Below are 21,696 nucleotides of genomic sequence, written 5' to 3'. Positions count from 1 at the left end.
ACTGCAAGGTAAGAAAAAAGCTGAACCAAAACACCCCCCCCACCCCCTCCCCCCCGCCCACTGCAAACCCCAGCAAAAGGGGTAGGTGGGAACATGTTTTTTTAGAGTTTGTGTTGAATGCCAATGTATTCACAAGTTCATGTTGTTTGCTGTTTATCTCTAGGTTGGATAGCTGTGGGAGTGGGATAAATGAACAAGCCAGATTTGCTTTTGGAATTTTGTGTCCTCCTTTTCAGTAGTTTATCAGCCGCAGATTAACGGCTGTTACTTCATGAGACGTGTTGCTTGAGGGGAAGCAGCTGCTTGCCCAGTGTTACCATAGTTCCCAGACCCAGTGCCTCACCCCTTTCTCCTGGATGAAAAGCTTAGATGGGAGGACGACAATGTGTTCCCTGTCAGTGGGAAGCATCTATGTGATTTCAGTAGCTGGGAGGGATGCTCCTAAAGCGTGACACTGAGGGCAAGAAGGGAATTCTTAATTTTTCGTTAAAATCTTCACGGGCTGCAAAAAGGGGTTTATGTTTTCTTTTTGTGTGATATGGAACTTGACACCTTTTGAAGTGTCTCCTCATGAGAGATAAAATATAGAGAAGATTCAGGCATTCAGGATCCTGACCGTTTTGAAATTTAGCTCATATAAGGGAGACCAAATTTTGTGGTCATTGTTCAAAATGGCAAAGCAAATTAATTTTTATGGACTATCAAGAAAGAAGAAAAAGTCACTCATTGAAAAATCTTCTGTGAATTGGAGTATACCCATGAGTATGGAGGCAATGATGGGTCTTGAAGAAGTGGATTAAATCCTCCTTGGATTCAAAGTAGAGTGCAGGATTTTATAAGTGATAGCAAAAGCACCAGCTCTGTTTCTACATCAGCGTAAGTACACCCAACTAGACAGGAAAGATGACTGAGATGAAAAGAATTAGTTAGCACTGAGGTTAAATTTCAAAGGCAGTGATGGTTATTTTACTTTTTAGTAGCTGAAGAAGAGATACAGTATTCTCTAATGTGATGAGGAATATATTTTTTTTAAAAGCTGAATTTCTGAAAAAATTAATGAAATGAGACCACACTGTTTCCCTTTCTTAAATGCTTTCAAATCCATTGACCAAATTAAATTAAATTTCACGGAATATTCTGAGTTGGAAGGGACCCACAAGGATCATCAAGTCCAGATCTTAAGTGAATGGCCCATATGGGGTTTGGATCCATGACCTTGGTGTTATTAGCACTATGCTCTAACCAACTTAGCTAGTGGCCATATAAATTCCTCAGAAGTGCTCTGGGGGGAGTCCAAGTAAAGTAGTAGGAGCACCCTGACTGCAAAAAGTACTGCCACATAACAGTTACACTATGGAGACTCTATGGGATGGTGGGCATTAGTAAGGCCTTGCCCGTGGGGGTAGTTGCAATCAGATGCTGCAGCTTAGCCACAGTTAGAGGATGCAAGGGACATCTGTAGGCTCCACTTATCCTGTTATGGTGTTTCCTTCAGCAACTGATCAGATAGTCAAATAAAGGTATAGGATCAGAGATGAGTCTGTGCAAATACCTCTGCAGTTGCTCTTGCTCACAGGGAGTCTTTGCCAGGCAGGTTTTTGTCATGAGGCTTGGGATGGGATTGAGTTTCTGTTTCTGCATGTATCTCCCTGCCACAGACAGAAGGGCTCTTGTTTGTGTCTGCAGAGGGAATTAGTATCAATAAACTAAACCAAGACTTAATCCCAGCCTCACCTTTCCCTCTTTCAGCTGTATCTTCATCTGGCGTCTGAGCTCAGAGATGACCATCAGCATGCGGCAGCGACTGTCTGACATGAAACAGAGAGGGAAGCAGGCAGAGAAGTCTCCTCCTCGCAAGGCAACTGGACTCATGAGGTGAGCAGAGCAGACTGAGAAGAGGTGGCTGGCTTTGTAGGATGGGATGTGAACAGTGTGGCACTGGAATTCAACTGTAAGGTTTCTACTGTCTTCACTGATAGTGTCTTCCAAAAGTTCTCTAATTCTGTTGGATTTGCCATGGGTTTTGTGCCCTCCTTCTTTGGATATAGAAACCAGACTGTGATCTTCCAGACAGACTTATTTAGTGTGCTTCACTGATTGAATTGTATATACAATGCCTCTTCTGTCTTAATTTAGTTTAATGATATGGTTAGAAACTTGAATAAGCAGTTCACCTAGGAATACTGAGGATGGTACATGGCATCCCACCAAGGAAGCTGTGATCCTTCATGAATAAAGTTCTTTGGATCTAAGCTGAATGCAATTTAAAGGCTCTTTTCTGTGGTGTCAGTTGTGAAGTATACCTGTGAGCTGTTTGAGTTTGCTATGTTGATCGTAATTCTGAAAGACTCCTTACAATTGTAGTGTTTGTTGTTAAGAGTTGTTAACTGTTTTCTGGAGACTTTGAAAAAACTCACCTAAAATAATTATAATATAAATAATAAATATAAAAATAATTTAAATGGGAAAAGCTCTTGGCAGCTATATCATATTACTATTTTTTGCTTGGTAAACAACGTATCTAAAAACAAAGTCCTACTGCCTACAAGCTGAATAGATCTAAATTTATCTGGTGACCTTTCTTTAAAAAGTGGTGCTTCTGTTTTTAAACAGCACAAGAGTGACAGGGGATTTTTGATTATTAGTGTAATGTATTCAGTTTCTCTGTAGTTTGTAAGTAGCTGAGACTAGTTTGACTGTAAGCAGTGCAGAAGAGAGTCCTGACCAAGCTGATATGAGATCATAGTGGGGAAAAAAGAATAAACACAGGTGTGTTTTGGTTTTTGTTGGTTTGTTTTTGTTTGTTTGTTTGGGGTTTTTTTGTTTGTTTTTTCTTTTTTAATTTTTTTTTTTCCTATGTTCCACAAGTTTCCTCCTCCAAATGACTACAAATTGAGTACTGGATATAAAAGTCCCAAAGCACTGGAGGATTTACCACACTGGTTGTTGAGTGTCACGAGGACCTCCCCACTCCCTTTGGGAGCAAGCAATGTTGAAACAAGTCTGTCTGCATAGTTTTGTTTTGGAGAGCCTTAATCTCCTCATTCTTGAAATGAGTCTTGTCTAATAAGTGTTTTCAGTAACGATGCTGGGAAAACTCAGGAAGCCTTTTTTTCTAGCCAAAATTCTGCATCTGTCAAGCAATGTGCTTTTTATAGCAGTCTCTCCATTATTCCAGCAGCTGCAGCCTCACTCTACCAAGGCTCAGCCTGTGGCAGATAATCCCAGTCCTCTTCCATGTGAGGTGATACTTATTTCCATCACAGATGCTTGCTGAAGGGCGGTGCTAGTGCCACACCAAGCCCGCAAGTTTATTAAACTTGTTTGGTAACCTCTTTGCAAGCCTGGAATCTACTTGTCAGCTTTGAAAGCTTGTTTTCAGTTTTGATCGACCGCTGTGGTCACTGGAGATCAGCAAAGACATAACTCCCGAGCATTTTGGATTGGGACTAAAGATGGAAGAAGAGCCTATTGGACCAACATTGTTGAGGTGGGAGAAGAAAAACTAATGAACTTGAGTAAGATTGGTTTTCTAGATGCCCTATATCTGTTCTGGTTGTGTTTCCAAAGTCTGTCTGTGTAGGTTGCAGTAGAGAGTTGAGTTGTGACTTGTAGTATAAAGTTGTTGTCTCGAAAGACTGACAATAGTATGGGAAAGCTCCCTGCCTGGTAGTAAGTCATTTTTCTGCAAGATTTTCTCTAGAACAAGATTACTAGAATTCAGTGGGGGATGTAACAAATTCTGATAGTTCTATGTGAGTGTATGTACAGGATGAATAAACAAAATTATATTGGGGTAACAAAACTGATCTGATGAGGCAGTGGGAGCTGAAGATTTCCAAATCAGGACAGTGCTGTTTGTCCAGTTGCAACTGTCAGGGCAAGAATTGACCCAGGTGAGTAACACTGGGAGTGTAAATACACAGAAGATAACTTTTTGGGTCAAATCAGTGCTCCATGAAGCCCAGTATTCTGCCTGTGACAGTGGCAATGGAAGATGCTATTTAGTGAGACACTGCATGAGCCTTGCTGTATGAACCTTTGTGGTCTATTGGCTTCATGCTCAATTGTTATCTCAGGGATGTTAGGACAAACACCTCTACCTGTTCCCTTTAGTATTTGGCCCTTTGTCCTCTGAGTTTGTATGAATTCTTTTTGAACTTTGTAATACTGTCTGTCTCTGCAGCCTTCTTTTGTGACAAGTTCCAGGAGTTCACTGCTCTCTGTGGAAAGAAGGACTTTTTTGTCTCTGTTAGAACACATCCTACTAGTTTTGCTGAAAGCCCTTTGCTTCTGAATATTGTGAACTTTGGTGAACTATTGTTCTTCATCCAGCTATCAGTAGTGATCATGGTTTTGTAAACCTTTATCATAACCTCTCTTCATCCAACCTCTTCTCTGAACTGAACAGTCCCAACATTTTCAGTCCCTCCAAAAACTTTTAGAGAGACTAATGTTTCTCCTCTGAATGATATCTCTGACTCACCTTTATGGGGCATTGTATTATCTTGGAGCTGATCAGACCTGTATGACCCACAGTTCTCCACAGTGCACCTGAGAGCCTTTCAGTTCTGCCTCTAGTGGTAATTGCAGATATGTGCTTTTTTCTGAACATGAGGAGTATAGTTGAGGATAATAGAACTTATACTCAGCTGATCTTGCTGGTACGTTTTGGTTAAAGGCTTTTATATTTTCAATAAAGGAATCATGTAAAGGCCATTTAATAGGGTTTTGAATTTGATCCAAGTATGCATTTATAGTTTAAAAAAGCTTGTCTCAAATTTTTGGAAGGGAAGTTTTAGATTGATTTTACTATGGAATATTTGCAGGGTTTATAGTCATGTTTCAACTGAGCATTTATATTTTTTTATGTTAATTTTAAAAATCACATTTCTGTTGCTTTTCTTGAAGCTCTACTATGAATAGCAGGAGATAGAAATGTTATCCACATTAAATTGCCTAAAAATTATATATGTATGCTGAAGAAGTACTGTGTGCTGTCAGATATATTTGGAAAGAAGAACTCCTTATCAGATTCTCAGTGGGTCCAGGAAAGCTGTGTTGTTTCCAGGGCTCAGAGTGGCTTTTGATGCCATATCAGAAATGGTGCTTGAGTCTGCGATGAACTACTGCAATTATAACACCAGGGAAACTCTGAAATAGCAGCATTGTGATCTTTCTGTGGGAAAAAGCAGAGTAACTTTCTTTTTAAAACCCTTAGGCATTTGAGGGGGAAGTAAGGAGACACAATCTGCTAGGGATACCTACCACATAGGATGTTACAGTTTCATAAATATGTCCCTAAAGCTGAGGATTTAAGTAGCACAAGATTAGAGTGAGAGTGCTGAAAACATACTTCTTTAAATGGATAGTTGCCATTCTTGTCTGCTCTGTTTTGTTTTAAGAAAAGAAAACAGGATTCAATTCAGGTCATACAAAAGAATACAGTGCCTGTTATCACATGTTTTAATACTAGAACTCCATAAGGACATGTGGCACTTGTGAATCTATAAATATGTCCTGAAGACTTTCTAACTGAAGGTCCTTCCCTGCCATTGACCCTGTACTGTCCGACCCTTCAAAAACTAGGAGCTGAAGGGCAACTGGCTCTGCTGACCTGTACAGAAAAAGATTCAGGTTGTAGCAAGGTGGGAGTTTGTCTATTCTCCCAGGAAACTAGTGGTAGGACAAGGGGGAATTGCCTCAGGTTGTGCCAAGGGAAGTTCATGTTGGACATTAGGAAAAATTTCTTCACTGAAAGAGTGGTTAAGCATTGGAACAGGATCCCCAGGGAAATGGTGGAGTCACCATCCCTGGAAATGTTAAAAAAATGACTAGACGTGACACTTCGTGATATGATTTAGTGGGCATGGTGGTATTCAATCAAAAGTTGGACTTGATGATCTTGGAGGTCTTTTCCAACCTTAATGATTCTATTATACTAGAACAGGTTAGTTTCTTAGCAAAGAAGAAGATGAGCAAGGACAATTAAAACTCACTTTAAGTGAGTCAGTTAATGAGAATTGGACATGACTGTACATGCTATTCTGGAATAGCTACTGTGAAACATTCATTCTGGTATAATGATGCTTTAGGTTTGGCTGAACCTGCTCTCAGTGGGAATTCAGCAAACCCCAGAAGTCTTACTCCATCATTTTCAAAATGCTTCCTCATGGTGCTTATTTGGAAACAGCTCTGGTGCTTGAAAACTCACTGTACATTACTCTGACTCCCATCTAAGCGTGAAAAAGAATTGAGGAAGAGTATTGAGGAGATGTGTGCAACAGAGGGGCTTAGAAGAAAATCCAAGTACAAACAGGAAGGCAAGGAAAGAAAGGAGAAAGTAGTGAAGTCTGAATTGAGGAACTGACTTTGACAAGAACAACAGTTAAAACACTCAAGACCCTGGAAACCTAGGCTTCATTTCAGGAATATCTCAGTTTCAAGTTAGTGGGCCTAAGGTCCTTCTGAAAATCCCATGCAGTCATCTTCCTTCAAGTTAAAGGACTGAGTTTGAAAAGCATACTTGAGTTGTAAAAAAGGAGGATGTGGAAGAGGGGTATGAATTTTTGCTGGGATAATGCAAGATAATCTTACATTTGTATCAAACACATGTGACTTCATAATTTGTTTATCACTTCCTGTGAGGTATAAAAAAAACACCCATCTGACTTCCAAAATATGTATTACATTCTATTACTCTACTTCTTTAAGAATACTGGAACATACCTTTTCTCCTCTTACTAATTTTGTCAGTCACAGTCTGATGGACAGGGGCCGTCTTTCTATTTGTAACAATACACATGGATAGCAATCCTCCCTTCTCTGTTTACACCGATGACAGTACACAAAGGAGTTTAGCAAACACATAATATTGCCTTGCCATATAGCCTCATTATAGTGAGGTATTCAACCAGTTAGATGTTACAATGTTTAATAATCTAACCCTTCTATCTCAATAAACTCCTCAAATAACCGTGATGAAAACAAGCAGAAGGATGCAATTGAAGTTACCGATACAAAGTTAATATTGCCTATCACAGTAATATATGTCATAGGATGAAACATGACATAACCTCAAACATACTCTGGGGCTTGGACTTTGTTGGGATTCACCTGCTTAGACACAAGAATCTAAGGGTGATAAACTGGGCACATGAGGAGACAGTAGAAAAGACAGAGACTGACAAATGTCAAAAGTAGATGAGGATGGCCAATAAGAAACTGTTTCACTTGAGAACTCTGTAGGCTACAATCAGTTTCACTCTTCTTCTTGCCGAACACCTCAAAGCTCATCTGAAATGGTTGGACAGTTGTTGCTCAGACACTCCTAATAAAATGGAAATTAATGTTCTGCCACTACACAGGAAGAGAAAAGATTAAAATATCTTAACTGCTTCTTACCATGTTTCAATACTGCCTGCTATCTGTAAGCTGCAGGAGAATGGTCCCTTGCCAGACTGCTCTGTATTTGGTGGATGAGCTATTTTTGTTTCAGGAATAATGCTTGGCACTCAACACTCACCAGTGATATCCTGTAAATGTCACTAATGATGAGTTTGGCACTCTAGCTCAAGGCTATGGAGTGGGTGCTACTCAGATGTATTTGTTGAGGATTCTTCTTTCTTCAGTTATTGTCCAAAGGGGGTTAGTTTGTTTGGTTCTGTGGACTGGAGGGGTGAGGGGTGGAAGGGGAAGAGGAGAAAAGAGAGGGAGGATAAAGTTTGGTGTTGGTGAGTGTCCTTGATTGGTATTGGAAACTACTGTGCTAGGAGTGCATTTTAGGTCTGTGTGGTAAAACTTGTCTTGATCTACTTTAATCAAAGATGTGCCCAAAATATGTTTTGCATGATCCTTGTGCTTGAAGACTAAAATAGGCAGTGTGATGCTCTTATGGTGTGTAGGCTGTGCCTTCAGGTTCTGCCTGGTGCAATCCTTGAAATGAACCTGTCTTTTATGGGATAATTTGCCATAAACAAAATTACTTTCAAAGAAAGTCTATGTCTGACATTTTTGATATGTAAAACAGTTTCAGAGAGGAAATGCTTAAGGGTAGGAAAAATATTTGCCTTTCAAATGTAGTCTATCATCTTGACCTTATCAGTTGGCAGAGGCTGAAATGGAAGGCCAAGTTTCATTCCATTTGACTTTCTCAGATTTGTTTACTTCTGTATTGATTTCTGTCATCCTTCCATACATATGAGGTGATTGCTGTGGCAGGGTCTACACAACTTTGTGCAGGATTTAGCTTGCCCTGCTTCTCATGTGGGTTGTGCTAGAGCACGGGCTGTGTGGGAGAGTCGAGGCAGCCTGCTGAGTGTGGATGGAGATAAGCTGGAGAATTGGTGTAAGGGTTGAAATGGTAAGCAGTTCTTGTCATGGACTATAATACTCCTTCTAATTCCTGCCTTCCAGGCATGAGTCCGTCTCTGCCCTGTCCTCTGTGCCTGCACTCTCATCAGACAGTGACAAGGATGGTGAAGATGAAGGGAATGATGAAGATGAGTTACGTGGGCTGCAGTCTTTCCATATTCAATCCAACTGCAACACTGAGAGAGACTCAGGTATAAATGGGAGAGGAGCATGGGCAGAGATGGAGGAAAATGGCATGAATGTGAAGGGGGAGAAGATGAGAGATGCTAGCTTAGAGATAACAAGTTATGAGCAGAAAGAGAAAGACCAAAACAGAAACAGATGGATAGATAACAATGGGGATAGATAACAATGGAGTTGCCCATTCCTGCATCTGAAGAGGGGTAGTTAGTTCAGAGTTCTAGTTAGTTCTCTAACTAGAAGTTCAGTTGTTAAATTGCCAAGTTTCTTGCTAGTTCCAACTGGCCAAACAAATTTTGAATTAGCTTCATGGGCTTGGGTCTACAAGCTATTGGATGTCTGTAGAAGCCAAAAGAGATCTCATAGTGGATTCTAGAGGTGTCTAATAAAACTTACAGTAGGAGATTACCATTATTAATTTGATGTATTTTTATCACAGATGCTACAGTGTATTGGTCCAAGCCTTTGAGAGGGCACTGCATTGTGGCAAGTGTTCTGCAGTGGGTCTGCTGAGTCAGTAAAAATCTTACATAAAGTAGTATGTCTCCATAAAAATTTTGATACAATGATTTGGTAGTCTGTGGGAAAGCATGTACTGACAGTGGTTCAAAAGGTGTAAGAATACTGCCTTTGAGGAAAGATGAGGTAGAAGGTTATTCAAAAGCTGGACTGCTGGCCAAGGATGTCAACTAGCTGTATATGTTTTTATCTTTCCAGATCCAGACCTTACCCTCTCAAGAAGCCTTTCCCATTGGGAAATGAGGAGGGTGAGTTACTAAACCTTCAAATTGTTTTTCTTGTCATAGAGAAACTGAAAAAGAAATTTGCAGAGATTAAAAACTGCATTTGCACAGGTGGGAAAGGTGCAGCTGCGGTGGGAAACCATTGAGAAGCCTCTCTCTGAAAAATGACCTGGGGATGGCAAAATAAAACCTAGTTTAGGAGACAAGGGAGTTTAGAAGCTAGAGTTTCCCTTGGGATTTTTACATCAGTATCTTTCCATCAGATGTTATGTTTTTTCTTCTTCATTTTTGATCTGAATCTCATGTGGTCCTGAAGCTGTTCACATACTTGGATCTGAGCAAGACATTTAAATACGTTCAATTATGCAAGAAGCAGCAACAGAAATATCATCTTTACTTAATGCTTTATGATTAACGGTGGGATTTTAAGCTGTCCCACAGATGGTTTTGGGGCTTTTATGTAGATGGTCATAACTGTGTTTTTCTGTGAGTTTTGTGGGTTTTTTCTCCTGTTTTTCCATCAGCAAAACTCAGTCCTTAAGACTGTCTGTCTTTCAATTTCCTTCAGGCCAAAGAGATAGCGGCAATCCAGCGCTCAGAGGCTCCAATGAGTAAGATGCCCCGACAACGCGGGCGCTGGTCCCAACCAACCAGCAACATAGAGATGACTGTGAAATCCATGCTTGACTTGCGTCAGTTGGAGTCCTTCTCTGTTTCCCGTTCTCCAAGTCGAGACTCGCTGTCTCAAAACAGCAATGGGGATGACAGAGAAGAGCACGCTGACCTTCCTGTGCACATCAACAAAGTAAGGGCCGTAGTGCTCCGAGGAGATGAATCTACTCTGAGTGCATCTGTCCTGTATCTATTTGTTATTACCTACCTTTATTACCAACTGATGCCATTCTTTTTATCATTAAAGGTGTTCTAAATGACTTCTGAGAAACCTGTTTAGATAACTCTTTTTGTAGTTAGTATTCCTGGAATGTGTGATTCTTCCATCTTATAGCAGAGACTGTATGGGATCAAGTTTCTGTGCAATGACAGGAAGACCTCATGTTTTCTTTTAGTTTTGGTTATTTGTGTCCAAAACAAGTTGAGAAGCTGAGCTCTGAATTACAGATGTGTACCTGATTACCTGTTAGTTCTCTCTCCTGGGGAGCAGTTTCTTGACTCTAGTAGCCACTGAAATGTGGGCTGTGCTAGATTACTAAATTCTTTTTAATCTTTGTATTGATGGGTCACAGCAACTAATGTGTGCTCATACCTCAGAAAGCTAATGGCTGTTTTCCAGTAGCAGTCTGTCCCAGTGCCTAACTTAATTAGAGTTTTTCCTTCCTTTATAACTGCACAGCTGAGAAAAGGATTGGGCTTGTTGTGTGTAGTAAATAATTTTTTCAGCTGTGGCCCAGTTTTATGAATTATGTCTGATCGGTTTATAGAAGGTAATGGAGGAACATGCTGTCACATGGCTTACGCTCCTGATGAGTGGTCGAAGAGTACTTTACCAAGGAATCTTAGGGGATTGCAAACAGGAGACAAAACAGGAAAGCACAGCAGTCGTCTGATAAATTTAGTAAATAAGGAACAGAAAACACATAGGAGTGCTGTGTTTTCTGATCTCAGATTCCTGTGCCATAATGCATACCTTCTAGCTCTGCACAGCACTGGCTGACTTAAGGAAAAACTCTGGAAATATCTAATCTTCTCTCTCTTTAATTAAACCAGGTTAGCCACTCAATACCTCCCCAAGATAACGGGTCTTGTGTACGACCCCAAGTGATTCGGCTTGTGTCTTGTGAAGAGGGGATTTTCTCTCAGGAGCTGGAACCTTCAGAGAGTGAGGAATGTGTAATCTACCCTGAGCAAGATGAAATCCATCCCACAGACTCTAGCAGGTTAAAAATAAGCTCTCTGCTCTGCATGGCTTAGATGTTTCTGTTCTGGTTTTCTTGCAGCTCGTGTGGTAACTTGAATGAGTTGATTGATGTCAGGCATGTTTACTTGAGAGTTTAATGTCAGACGGATGCTAAAGGAATATAAAACTAAAAAGACACCATTAAAATAATTTTCCTTCAAGGAAACTGCACATTAGCAGTCTCCTCCAAGTTTTTTTTTGTTGAATAAACAACTTGGGAGCAGCCTTTTTGCTTTCTCCCTTATCTGGATTGAAATAAGCAAGAGAGAACTTGGAAGCTGGAAAACCGCCTGACAGTGACACATATGTAGCAGTGAAATGTCTGCCCAGGAGAAATGGCAGAACACTTATTTATGATAATTGGAAAAGAATTTAACAAGTGTAGTATGTGATGACTCTTCTATTGGAAATGGAATGGCTTGCATGATATAGATGGAATGGAAAAGGACACTGGAAACAGTGGAGACCTTTTTTATTCCTCTGCTGTTTCTTCTGTTTTAATTTTACGTAATTCAATTTTTCTGTGCTCCATTTTATTTTCCTTCCCTGAATTTTATTCTCCCCTTCCCCTCTTAACCTGGTGCTAATAGCTGTTTAATTTCCTTTGTCTTCTCCTGTTCTGTTAAAAAGAGTGGGCTGATAGCTTTAGACAGAATTTTATGCAACAGTGCATGCTAAGATTTTGCAGTTGAAACTGCTAGGTTTCACCTAGTTTCTCTATTTTTCATTTTCAATTTTATTATGGTAACATTTGGACAGAGTAGACCCATGTGCTGCTCCATCATGTAAAAAAGGGAGGCCCTCTAGTGATGTTGAATACAGACTGGACACATCTCAGTGTACATGTGAGCTGTCAGGGGTAGTTGCTGTTGGGTGACTTCTACATCCTACCTTGAAATGAGGTACATTTGAAACCAAAGTATTTCATAAAGTGGAAAACTGAAGTCCTTAGGCATCAGGCAGAAGAACAGTGCTGGTGACATTTGACAAAAAAAGATTCATGAAATCATAGCAGAAATTGGGAACCCTGTCCTACGAGATTGTATTTTTGTATGGTGTTCTTCACTAAATTAGTCTTTATCTAACCCAGAATCTTCTATATTTTGCATCAGAGAAGTTGCCCAAAGAAGCAGGTCATGAACATGGAAAGAATAGTGTATTAGAGCTTAAATCTATGGCAAACTGAAGTTTCTCTCATGCAGGTATAGGCCTGGTTTTAGTCCCTTTCTCATCACTAAGATCTCTACATTTGTTCCTCACCTGTGGTGGAAATCAAACCAGGGCAATGCAGTGCTGGTGCCTGGTAATCATAGGAACTGACAACGCCCAGAAAGTCAGACAGTCCCCTTGGGACTTCACTGTCCAAGCTTAATGAAATGCAAAAAATATACTGTATTATAATGAGAGAAATCAACTTCTTTTTCTCTTTAAAGCCTTACATTTGTAATCAAAGGTGTTACTAACACAGGTAAGGCCTTATTAAAGTTAAAATGTGTTTCTTTACGTGTAAAACAAATATCCTTTCTAGTGCTGTATCTTCCTGTCTCTCTTGTAGTGAGTTCCAGGTAAAAGCATTGCCCCATGGGAAGCTATGTAGAGGTTATCACAGTAATGGATGCCCAGACAAGCACAGTCCGGACAGTGCTTGCTCTGTAGATTACAGCAGCAGTCGTCTGTCCAGCCCAGACCATCCAAATGAAGGTAAGATGCAAAGACATTATGAATGTATTTATATGTGAGCTCTTCATGAGGTGAACTGAGGCCACACTCCTATAGTCACACTAGTACTGCTGTAAAGATTCAGGCGCATTTGAACAGACACCTGAGCGAAACCACTGTAGAAGTAGGAGTTGGTGCACTTTCCTTGTGCATCTTTGGCTTTCTTTTACCTTGCTAGATAAGGAGGCAGGTTTAGTATTGATTATCCCATAGGCTAGGCTGGTAGACTAGAGAATTATTACACGTAATGCTGACTGACTTTAACATTCTAGGTTCAATTTAGCATCTTCGTTGATTTTTTTTTTCTTTTTTTTTAACCTGACTAATGTTACTCTGATTAAGTTGTTACAGCATTGGAGTCTTTTTGCCTTTTCCCAGATTCTGAAAGCACTGAACCCTTAAGTGTAGACGGCGTTTCAGACCTGGAGGGAGAAGAAGGAGAGGAGGATGTGGGTGCTAGCATGCCGGAGGGAGAAATTCCCCAGATACCTGATCAGGAAAAGTTCCTCAAGGAGCATTTTGGGACCCTGAGCAACACTGATGGGAAAGGTACATCTCTCTGCTCAGTGGGGAGACTTTGTGAGGTCACTCTTAATTTTTTCCCCTGTATGAACCAAACCAGGCTACAAGTTTTGCTGGGCTTTTATGGATGTGTATGTACAGGAGGGGGGAAAAATGGGGAACAGTGTAGAGAGGCCTAAAGAAGTGTGACATCTGTTAACTCCATCGGTCTGTGTGTAAGTTTGTGTGGATGAGAGTGGGGCCTGTGTCAATTTGGGTTACGTGTTGTCCCTGGAATCCTGAAGAGCCGTTCTCTTGTTCCCAGTCTAGTTTTTCCTGTTGCATAGAAGGTATTAACTGTGTGTTCACCACCCCCCCCCATAGGTGACACGCAGTGGCCTCTAGTGGTGTCTCAAGGCATAGCAAATGTCACAAAAGAAAAGGCTGAAATGCTGGGTGGAGAGACAGAATAACAGGAGACGTCAGAGTGGCAAAGGAACTGGTTTGTCTTTATCGACCAACTCCAGAACAAAGCATATATTTTTAGAATTGATAATGGTTGCAGGCAGCAATATCTGTTAATTTTCTTTTTTTTTTTTCCTTTCTTTCCCCTCTTTGATTGTTTTGTTTTCTGCTTGCTGCCAGCGCCTCACAGTCCTACAGGCAGGATAGGACACAAAGGGAAGCAAAAAAGGAGGAGGCGTACCCTTAGGGAGAGCAGCAGCTTAAGGCAGAGTAATCTAAATAGAACAGAAAAGGCAAAGGAAATGTAATTATTTCATTCTCTGTGGTTTTAGCTCAAAAAAATGCCCTTGTATATGAGGGAACACTTGATAGTCTCTGTCATAAGAAAATGCATGTGTCAGAATGTTTGTTCTGTAACTAAACTGCTCATTTTTCTCTCTTCTTTAACCAAAATTTTTAGGTGGCTCATGTAGGAATCTGGAAAGAACTGAAAACCTCAGCATTTCCTCTCGCTTTCTTTCCCAGTCCCTGGCTCTCAGGTATGGCTCAGTTTGTTTGAGTGTTCCTGTCTGACTATTTTTACTAGTATGAGCATGTCTCATGCTAGGTCCTGGGTGAAAATAGTTGAGCAAACTTCTGGCCTTGGTGTGCCTAGGCACAGCAAAGTGTTAGCATAGCAACTGGCAGGCTGGCTGCAGATTTGGACAGTCTGTCCTGGTTCACTTTAACTGTTCTATTTCTTCCTAAAGCAACACTATTGTTTTGTTCTTTTTCCTCTTTCAACAATGTGCTTAATTGTTTCATGATTAATGCCTTGACTGATTAAGTTGGACGAATTGCTAATAATCTAATTTACTCTTCACTGTTTATGCTCTGTTTATTCTTTTGCATTTCATTCAGCTTGGACAATGAAAGTAGACTTGTGAAGTTTTCCTTTGTTTTACAGTCTTTTCTTACCCAGCTTTGTTTCTCCGTCCCATGCCTTCACAGGGTATTCTGGTGCCTCATACAAAGCCTGTTGGGGATATTATTCTTGCAAAAAACTCTCAGCCCTAAAAGGCCTCTCCCAGCTGTTTCCCTTGTTATTTAAAAAAAAAAAATCCTACAAACAATGAAAAAAATCAAACAAAAGATGAGATAAATACTTTTGTTGATTCAGGTTCATAAATGTTTAAAACAAACAAATATTCCTGTATTTCTCTAAAATGACAACCTGAAATCTCTGCTCAAAGGAATTCCTTGTGTAGGGCTGAGCAGATATGAATTCATCTTCTATGGTTCACCAGCTGTGTCCAGATTTACCATGTTAGGGAAAGTTGTTTGTTATTGCTGTATTCAACTGCTGTTGCTGCTGTCAGGAGTGCCTCATAGTCTATCTCGTGTTGGGACCATATGTTTAGGAAGAAAGCCACTGGTTAACTATTGTGTAAACTTCTGGAGAGTTGTAGTGAAGAGTTCAGTGATGTAGGAAGTCACTGGTGTTTTAGAGATGTAACAAGAGAGGTTATTTTAGGTTTTGGAAGTCTCTGGGCTTTTAATCTGTTTAGCTCTTCAAACATTGAAAGTTACCTCCTTTCTGAAATAAGCCCACTGTGCTTATCTGCAGTGGAGAGGAAGAGGAAACTTGGCTTTCCTCTTGCAGATACTGACCAGCTTTCCTAGTCATTATGCTTTCATAATGTTAGGAAAGCATAATTACTTCCTCTTAGGATACCTTAGAATTGAAAAGATTTGTTAGTAAGGTGAGCTGAGAGAAAAGACCTGACCTGACTTTGCCCAGTCTTCCCTATACCTAGAATTTTTCCTTCTGTTTTGCCTTCACTTTTTACAGTGTCCTCCATGGAAACAGCAACCCAATATCATTTGTGATTGCACAGCCTAGGGGCAAATGCCTGAAGACTAGAGCTTACAAGGTTGAATAGAATGAAGTGGTAACAGCTTAGGGCATTTTTGACTTTGAAAAGTCCGAGTAGGGAAGGGCTCTTAATGCATGTTCCTGTTTATTCAGGGCAACATATTTACTTGTTTTAACTGGGGTTCCTTTATTGTGTTCTCTAGACGATTGTCGCTCTCTTCCTCAAATCTGATACTGGATTCAAAGCCCATTGAGCTGACAACCCAGACCAATCGGTTTACACCAGACCTGTTGAAAAGTGCCAGCAGCCACCCTGATGATGCACTGGAGAACAGCCAGCTTCTGGAGCGTGTAAATTCAAATCGCGATATTTATGTGCAGAAAAGACGCAGATCGGCTTTGGAGGCCAGCAGAGTTGGTATGGCCCCGGGGCGAGTTATTGCCTCCTTTCCAGAAGGTCCTGTGAATGCAGTGATGAGAAAGGCGCAGTCAGTTCATGACCTCGTGCATGAGGGTAAGGACACAAGTTGGAATGAAGGTATAAACCCTAGAATGAAATGGAGACATTTGAGTAGAGATTTGAATTAAGCTTATCTCTTTCTGCATTCTTAGCTACAGGCTTTACATGTCTTCTAACTCCTTACCTGACAAGGGGAAATATTTCCAATTTGTAATGCAGATGCTGGTCTTCTAATTGTCAGTCTCTGATATTTGTCTGGCAGCTGTGGGAGGAGCATTGGCAAGGGTAAAATGAAGTATTTGCAAAAAAATTCTCTCTTGCTCTGGGTAGTTGCTCCAAGCCAAGACTGAAGCTCCCCAGGGTGAAGGAGTAGAGAAAGAAGGAAGGAGGAGACAGTAACAGAGAGCTTACTGTATCCATGCCCTCTATATGAAATAACTATTTTTGAAACAATCAACTCATGGACCATTACTATGTATGCAGTTTGTTTAAAAAAATGAAAACTCACCTAATCATCACAACAGCTATATAATTTTTCACCTGCTTCCTCTGGCTTCTCTGTTAACAGTCACAGTAGTCTGAGGTCTTCTGCCCATACACTTTTAAAAACAAATCTCTCCTATCAGGAAAACAGCAGTGTGTGAGCAGGATGAGGGATGGGAAAAAAAGACAGCTGTTGAGGCTTGGTAATATTAACCTGAAGTAGTGGTTTTGTACACATCTCCTAGGGGCTGAACTGAGTCGCATAGGCAGGAGCAGCTCTGTTACTTTCCAATTTAGGAATTCACTGCAGGCTCTTGTCTATTTTTGGTGTGTTTGTCTGTTTAATTTTCACAGATAAGGGTCCTGGAGTGATATCCTCTGCCAAGCAGCGTCCTCAGACTCTTTTGGTGGTTGAGAAGGATCCCAGACCTAACAATTGCAGGGTGTTATCAGCCAGTGTGTTGAAGATGGATGGATCTGGTGCTCTGCTGGCCAAAGATGTCAGGGCTGCAAAACCTAAGTCCTACATGAACCCCACAACCAGTTTCCGGGCTAAGATGTCAAGGAGCATATCTGTAGGGGAAAATCTGTACCTTGGTTCCTCCACTGAAATGTTGACTGATGGGAGGACTAGCCCTCCAGTGACAGAGAAGACTCAAGTTAGTTCCGCAGCAGACGCTGAGAAGATTAAGCTACCAGTGAAAGAAAATGTTCCAGTGAAACCCACACTTCAGCCAGTTGTAAACTGCTCATCTCCCAAGTCCTTCCACAGCAAGTTGGCATCATCAAACCGAGCGCATCTGATTCTTGACATTCCCAAGCCGTTGCCTGATAGACCCACATTGGCCTCCTTCTCACCCACTACCAAAACAAAAACCCTGCTTGAGCCACAGTCTCCACAGTCACCAGCTGGGGCCTCTAAAAAGAAACCTTCTTTTCCTGAGGTCCGAGCCTCCAAGAGGGAGAACCAAACTGCCGGGTCTCTGGTTCCTAGTAGAGAGATCCCAACAGGGCTTGCTAAGGAGAGCCCAGTGGATTGTTCAGTCTCAAGGACAGATTGCCAGGATGAACCAGGGGTCAGTAATCTAAAACTGAGAGAGCTGTCAGAGGGCCAGCACCTAAGGTCTCCTGAGGGCACACTGCCCAGGTGCAGGGAGAGGATCACCGGCATCGCCTGTGTGCTAGACAACCAGCCTGGACTTTGCCCACTAGACTCCATCAGGCCGAGGTCTCCTACATCTATAACTGCCTTGGCACAGGTCTCAGGTGTGCATGGATACCCGTATCTTATCTTCCCCCTTCTGTCTCCTGTCTTTGTGAACCGCCTCACGATCCCATCACATTTCTTTACGTCCAGCTTCTGGCCTGTCTCGTCCTGTCTGCACCTGTCTCGTTCCATAAGCCATCCCCTCAATGGTGAGACACTTCTTCAACTAACATCTTTTTCTCTGTCTTTAGTTTCCATTTCCTCTGGGTCTTATGTCTGATGGTCCTTAGCTGAATATTTTGTAGACCTCACCACTGTCGTGTTTTTAGTGATTTAGCTGTACAGTTACCTATAGGGACTCAAACCTCTTTCTGGTCAATGCTAAAAGCTGACATGCTTTTTAGCATCCCCATGAGTGTGTAGGTCACATCCCCCATGCTCCTCTCATAGCATGTTTGATCAGCAGGTGAAGGTACAGGCCGACGTGTGGTAGCTGAACCAAGCAAGCACTGATAACACTGACAGTGAAGTTATGCCAGGCAGCTCAAGCTTTACTTTGTTAATGTGCAAGTGTGCAGGGCCCAGAAGGATTTGCATACAATTGTTTTGTGTGAGATAAGGCTTGACTAGGGTGAGCTCCTTGCTGTAGCCACCTATGGAGTGAGAAGGTCTCTGAGCTGCTATTGGTCTGCTTTGAGGACGTGTCTGCAAAATGGATATGTGGTGCATGTGCAGGCATAGCCTTTGGGTTTGAACATAAAGAAAATGGATTAATTTTTGAATTATCTCTAGTTTGGAGAAAAAGGTATGAGGTGGGAAATTGTTTCACCTGCTGAAAACAGCTCTTGGATCTGCTACAGGCCCTGGTTTAAGGTACTTCAGTGAAATGAAAACTAGCAGGTAATTGCAAACTAAAGTAAAAATCCTGCCTTCCAAGGCAGGAAAACCTCCAGTGGCAGAGAAGACACAGTTTAGTCTCACATCATCTGCTGAAGTACTAAAACATCTAGAGATTTCTTTTAGTGTCACAATCTGAAAGGAAATACATCTTTCTGAGTCATGCAATAAAACGCTGGATGTTAAACACTGCAGTGATACCTTGTATCTTCAGTGGCTATGCAGTGCACAGTTTTTAATCCCTTTTGCTATTATTGTTCTTAACCATATCTGAGAAGGGATAGCTCTGTAATCCTCAGATCAATTACTTTCTGTGGTGCCAGGCTGTTGCACTATTCCATCACAATAGTTAAGCACAATATTTCTGAACTGAAGGAACGTGGAAGGATAATCTGGTTTTGATGCACTGTTATTTTTTTCTGCATTTCTAGAGGGATCAAACACCCTAAGATTGAAGCACTGTTATGTAAAACAGGAAGTGTTTTGTCTGAGGGACCTGCTGCTCTCATACTATAACTGCTCTAAAGGACAGTGAGTACGTCTGAAACTTTCAGACCTTGCCCCCACAGGGGTGAACTTTCCTCCAGCAGCAGATGCAGCCTGAAGTTGTGGAATCACATTCTACAGCAGAGCTGTAGTAGTATGTACTCTTTAGGCAGAGTTTTCTCTTCTAGATTTGGAAATCAGGCAACATATAAAACGGGTTTTGGTCAGTTTGCAGAGTTAGCACAGATAGTGCAGAGAAATGGCAAGGTTTTTTTTAGTATTGATTTATTTTTTTTAAACAGCTCCCAAGACATAGCACACTCTGGCAGAATATTTAACAGCATTCTTTAGTGAGTTAGAATGATTTAGCACTGTGGATCCCCAATATTATTTTTTTTCTCAGTAGACAGCTGTCAGCCTTAAGGTTCTTGCAGACCACATTTCCCAAAACTTTAGTGGTAGATGCTGGAAAAGCTGTCTAGATCCAAGTTGGTTGTTGCTGTGAACAACTTACTGTGGCTTATGTGAATCATGGTGTGGCAGTTTAGATTAAAACTGTAGGGCTGACAGAGAACCTGTTCTGCTTCTGACTTGCTCTGTGACTTTGGGTTTCCACTTAATTTGGGTTTCTTTCCATTTTCCTTCTTGTGTAACAGCTGCAGATAAAGAGACTTAACTGTTCTTGTGAAAGCATTTTGACATGTACAGTTAAAATGCTGTAGATGTGCTTAATACTGTTGCTGTGTTTAATATTCTGTGCTGGTTTCTGAAGAGCTCTGTACTGCACACCCAAGAGGCAGAAAATGCCTGTTATTTAAGCATTTATGTTAGGTTTGGTGACCTTTCTCCAGACTGGCAGCTCCCAGAGATGGAGACCAGAATAAAAAGAATAATCAGAGGACAAATCCAGAAACAATCATGAGAAGAAACAGCTGGGTTTCAAACATAAAGAGGGAAGGGGGGGGCAGAAGGCAAGAATCTTGGACTGCACTGAAGCCCACTGTGCTCAAACTCCATTGGTGATTTGGGATCAAAACATGCAGATGGAAGGATTTGTTCATGCCCCCTTGTTCTTCTAGATGTGGGGTTTTTATGTATAAATAGATGCTTTTCTAGCTGTATTTGTTTTAACATCATCTAGATTTATTCATAAAGTTAGCTCAGATCCCCTCCAGCATGTTCAAAGATGATGTTCTTAGAAGTGGAGAAATTATAGTGCTAATGTGTCCAGGCCTTTGCAAATTGAAGATAACTGCAGACTGTGTGTGTGTGTCTGTGTTCATGGTTTATGTCTGACTCATGGAAGTGTTTATTTTATCAAAAATTGCAGGTCTTCGACTCCGATGCTTTGGAGATAATATCTGGTGGGGACAGGCAGAAGATACTGTCCTTCAGTTGCTTGCTTTCTTTTCTCAGTTTTGAATTACAGTGTATCAGCAGTGTATGTCCTGAATTGCTCAGAAATGTGATTCTGTTGTGATGGAGTTTGTTTGTCAGCACTCCTCTGGACCACAGTCCTCACTAGAGAACAGTGTAATAATTCAGTATAATCTATCATCTTCAGCATTTAGCCGTACACTGTGCAGAAGGATACTCTAGGGGAAGATTGTAAATTTCTGACTACGTGGAAGCTAAATTAGGGGCTACTCAGATCAGTCCCTCTTGCCACTGGAAGCTTTCATACAAACTTGACTTTAATTATAATTGAAAATGGGTAATCTGTGGCTATCCTTGACTGTGACAAAAATGTGCAACCTGAGAAAAAACATTGCTGACTTTTGAGAGTCTAGAGATTGGAAAAATAGGGATGTTTGAAACAAGCAGCATCTCTAGGTATTATGAAGGAAAGTTCATGTAGAACCTGCCTATTTAATGATTTGCTCAAGCCAGCCCTAAAAATTGAACGAGGAGTGTGCACATGATCTTTCAAATATGTGTTAAGAACCCCGTTTTCTTACCCAACTGTGAGATCGCGGATAGTGGAGTGTCTATGCCTTAACTCATGTTTTTGTTTTTCCCTTCCATTCAGAATCGGGCATCAGCATAGAGCAGTGTGAGCACGTGGTATCCGAGCTCCAGGACAGCATGCGCAAGGCCATTCACCTTTACCGGATGGTGAGTGACGTGAAACGTGGGCTCTGTCACAGCAGGTTGGCTTCACAGCCCACAGACGTTGAACGTGTGTGCTTGCTGGCTCAAGGTGTTCTCCTGACTGGAGAGCTCACAAGCTGCCTGGTTGTCCGCTTGACTGCACCTGAAGCTTGAACCAGAGAGGCAGGAGCTCCCGATTTCCAGCTTTTGGATTTGCCAATAGTTTGTTATGGTACTCTGAGCAAATCAATTAACTTTTCAGTCTGTTTAGCCTATCTGTAAACTGAAGATAACAATATGCTCTTTATCAAAGGGGATTAG

The 21,696-nt window shown here is 41.3% G+C and overlaps 1 protein-coding gene across 5 annotated transcripts in view; it reads left to right on the top strand.

Moving 5' to 3' along the window:
• MAPKBP1 (mitogen-activated protein kinase binding protein 1) overlaps positions 1-21,696 on the top strand; it is a 101,774-nt gene that overhangs the window by 74,348 nt on the left and 5,730 nt on the right. For 3 of the 5 annotated variants that reach the window (XM_027642458.1, XM_027642456.1, XM_027642457.1), the window contains 11 exons: positions 1,750-1,875; positions 8,416-8,564; positions 9,271-9,320; positions 9,865-10,101; positions 11,022-11,191; positions 12,767-12,912; positions 13,309-13,479; positions 14,357-14,435; positions 15,955-16,265; positions 17,049-17,960; positions 21,314-21,399. In XM_027642458.1, the coding sequence (XP_027498259.1) occupies positions 1,750-1,875; positions 8,416-8,564; positions 9,271-9,320; positions 9,865-10,101; positions 11,022-11,191; positions 12,767-12,912; positions 13,309-13,479; positions 14,357-14,435; positions 15,955-16,265; positions 17,049-17,960; positions 21,314-21,399 (2,437 nt within the window). The remainder of the gene's footprint in view (positions 1-1,749; positions 1,876-8,415; positions 8,565-9,270; positions 9,321-9,864; positions 10,102-11,021; positions 11,192-12,766; positions 12,913-13,308; positions 13,480-14,356; positions 14,436-15,954; positions 16,266-17,048; positions 17,961-21,313; positions 21,400-21,696) is intronic. The other 2 variants (XM_027642460.1, XM_027642461.1) reach the window with 2 other exon arrangements.

Source organism: Corapipo altera, unplaced genomic scaffold (assembly GCF_003945725.1).
Source record: "Corapipo altera isolate COAL_440 unplaced genomic scaffold, ASM394572v1 23b, whole genome shotgun sequence".
Lineage (NCBI taxonomy): Eukaryota > Metazoa > Chordata > Aves > Passeriformes > Pipridae > Corapipo > Corapipo altera.
The sequence above is the reverse complement of the archived record's forward strand: the minus strand, read 5'-3'. Positions and strand labels throughout refer to the sequence as shown.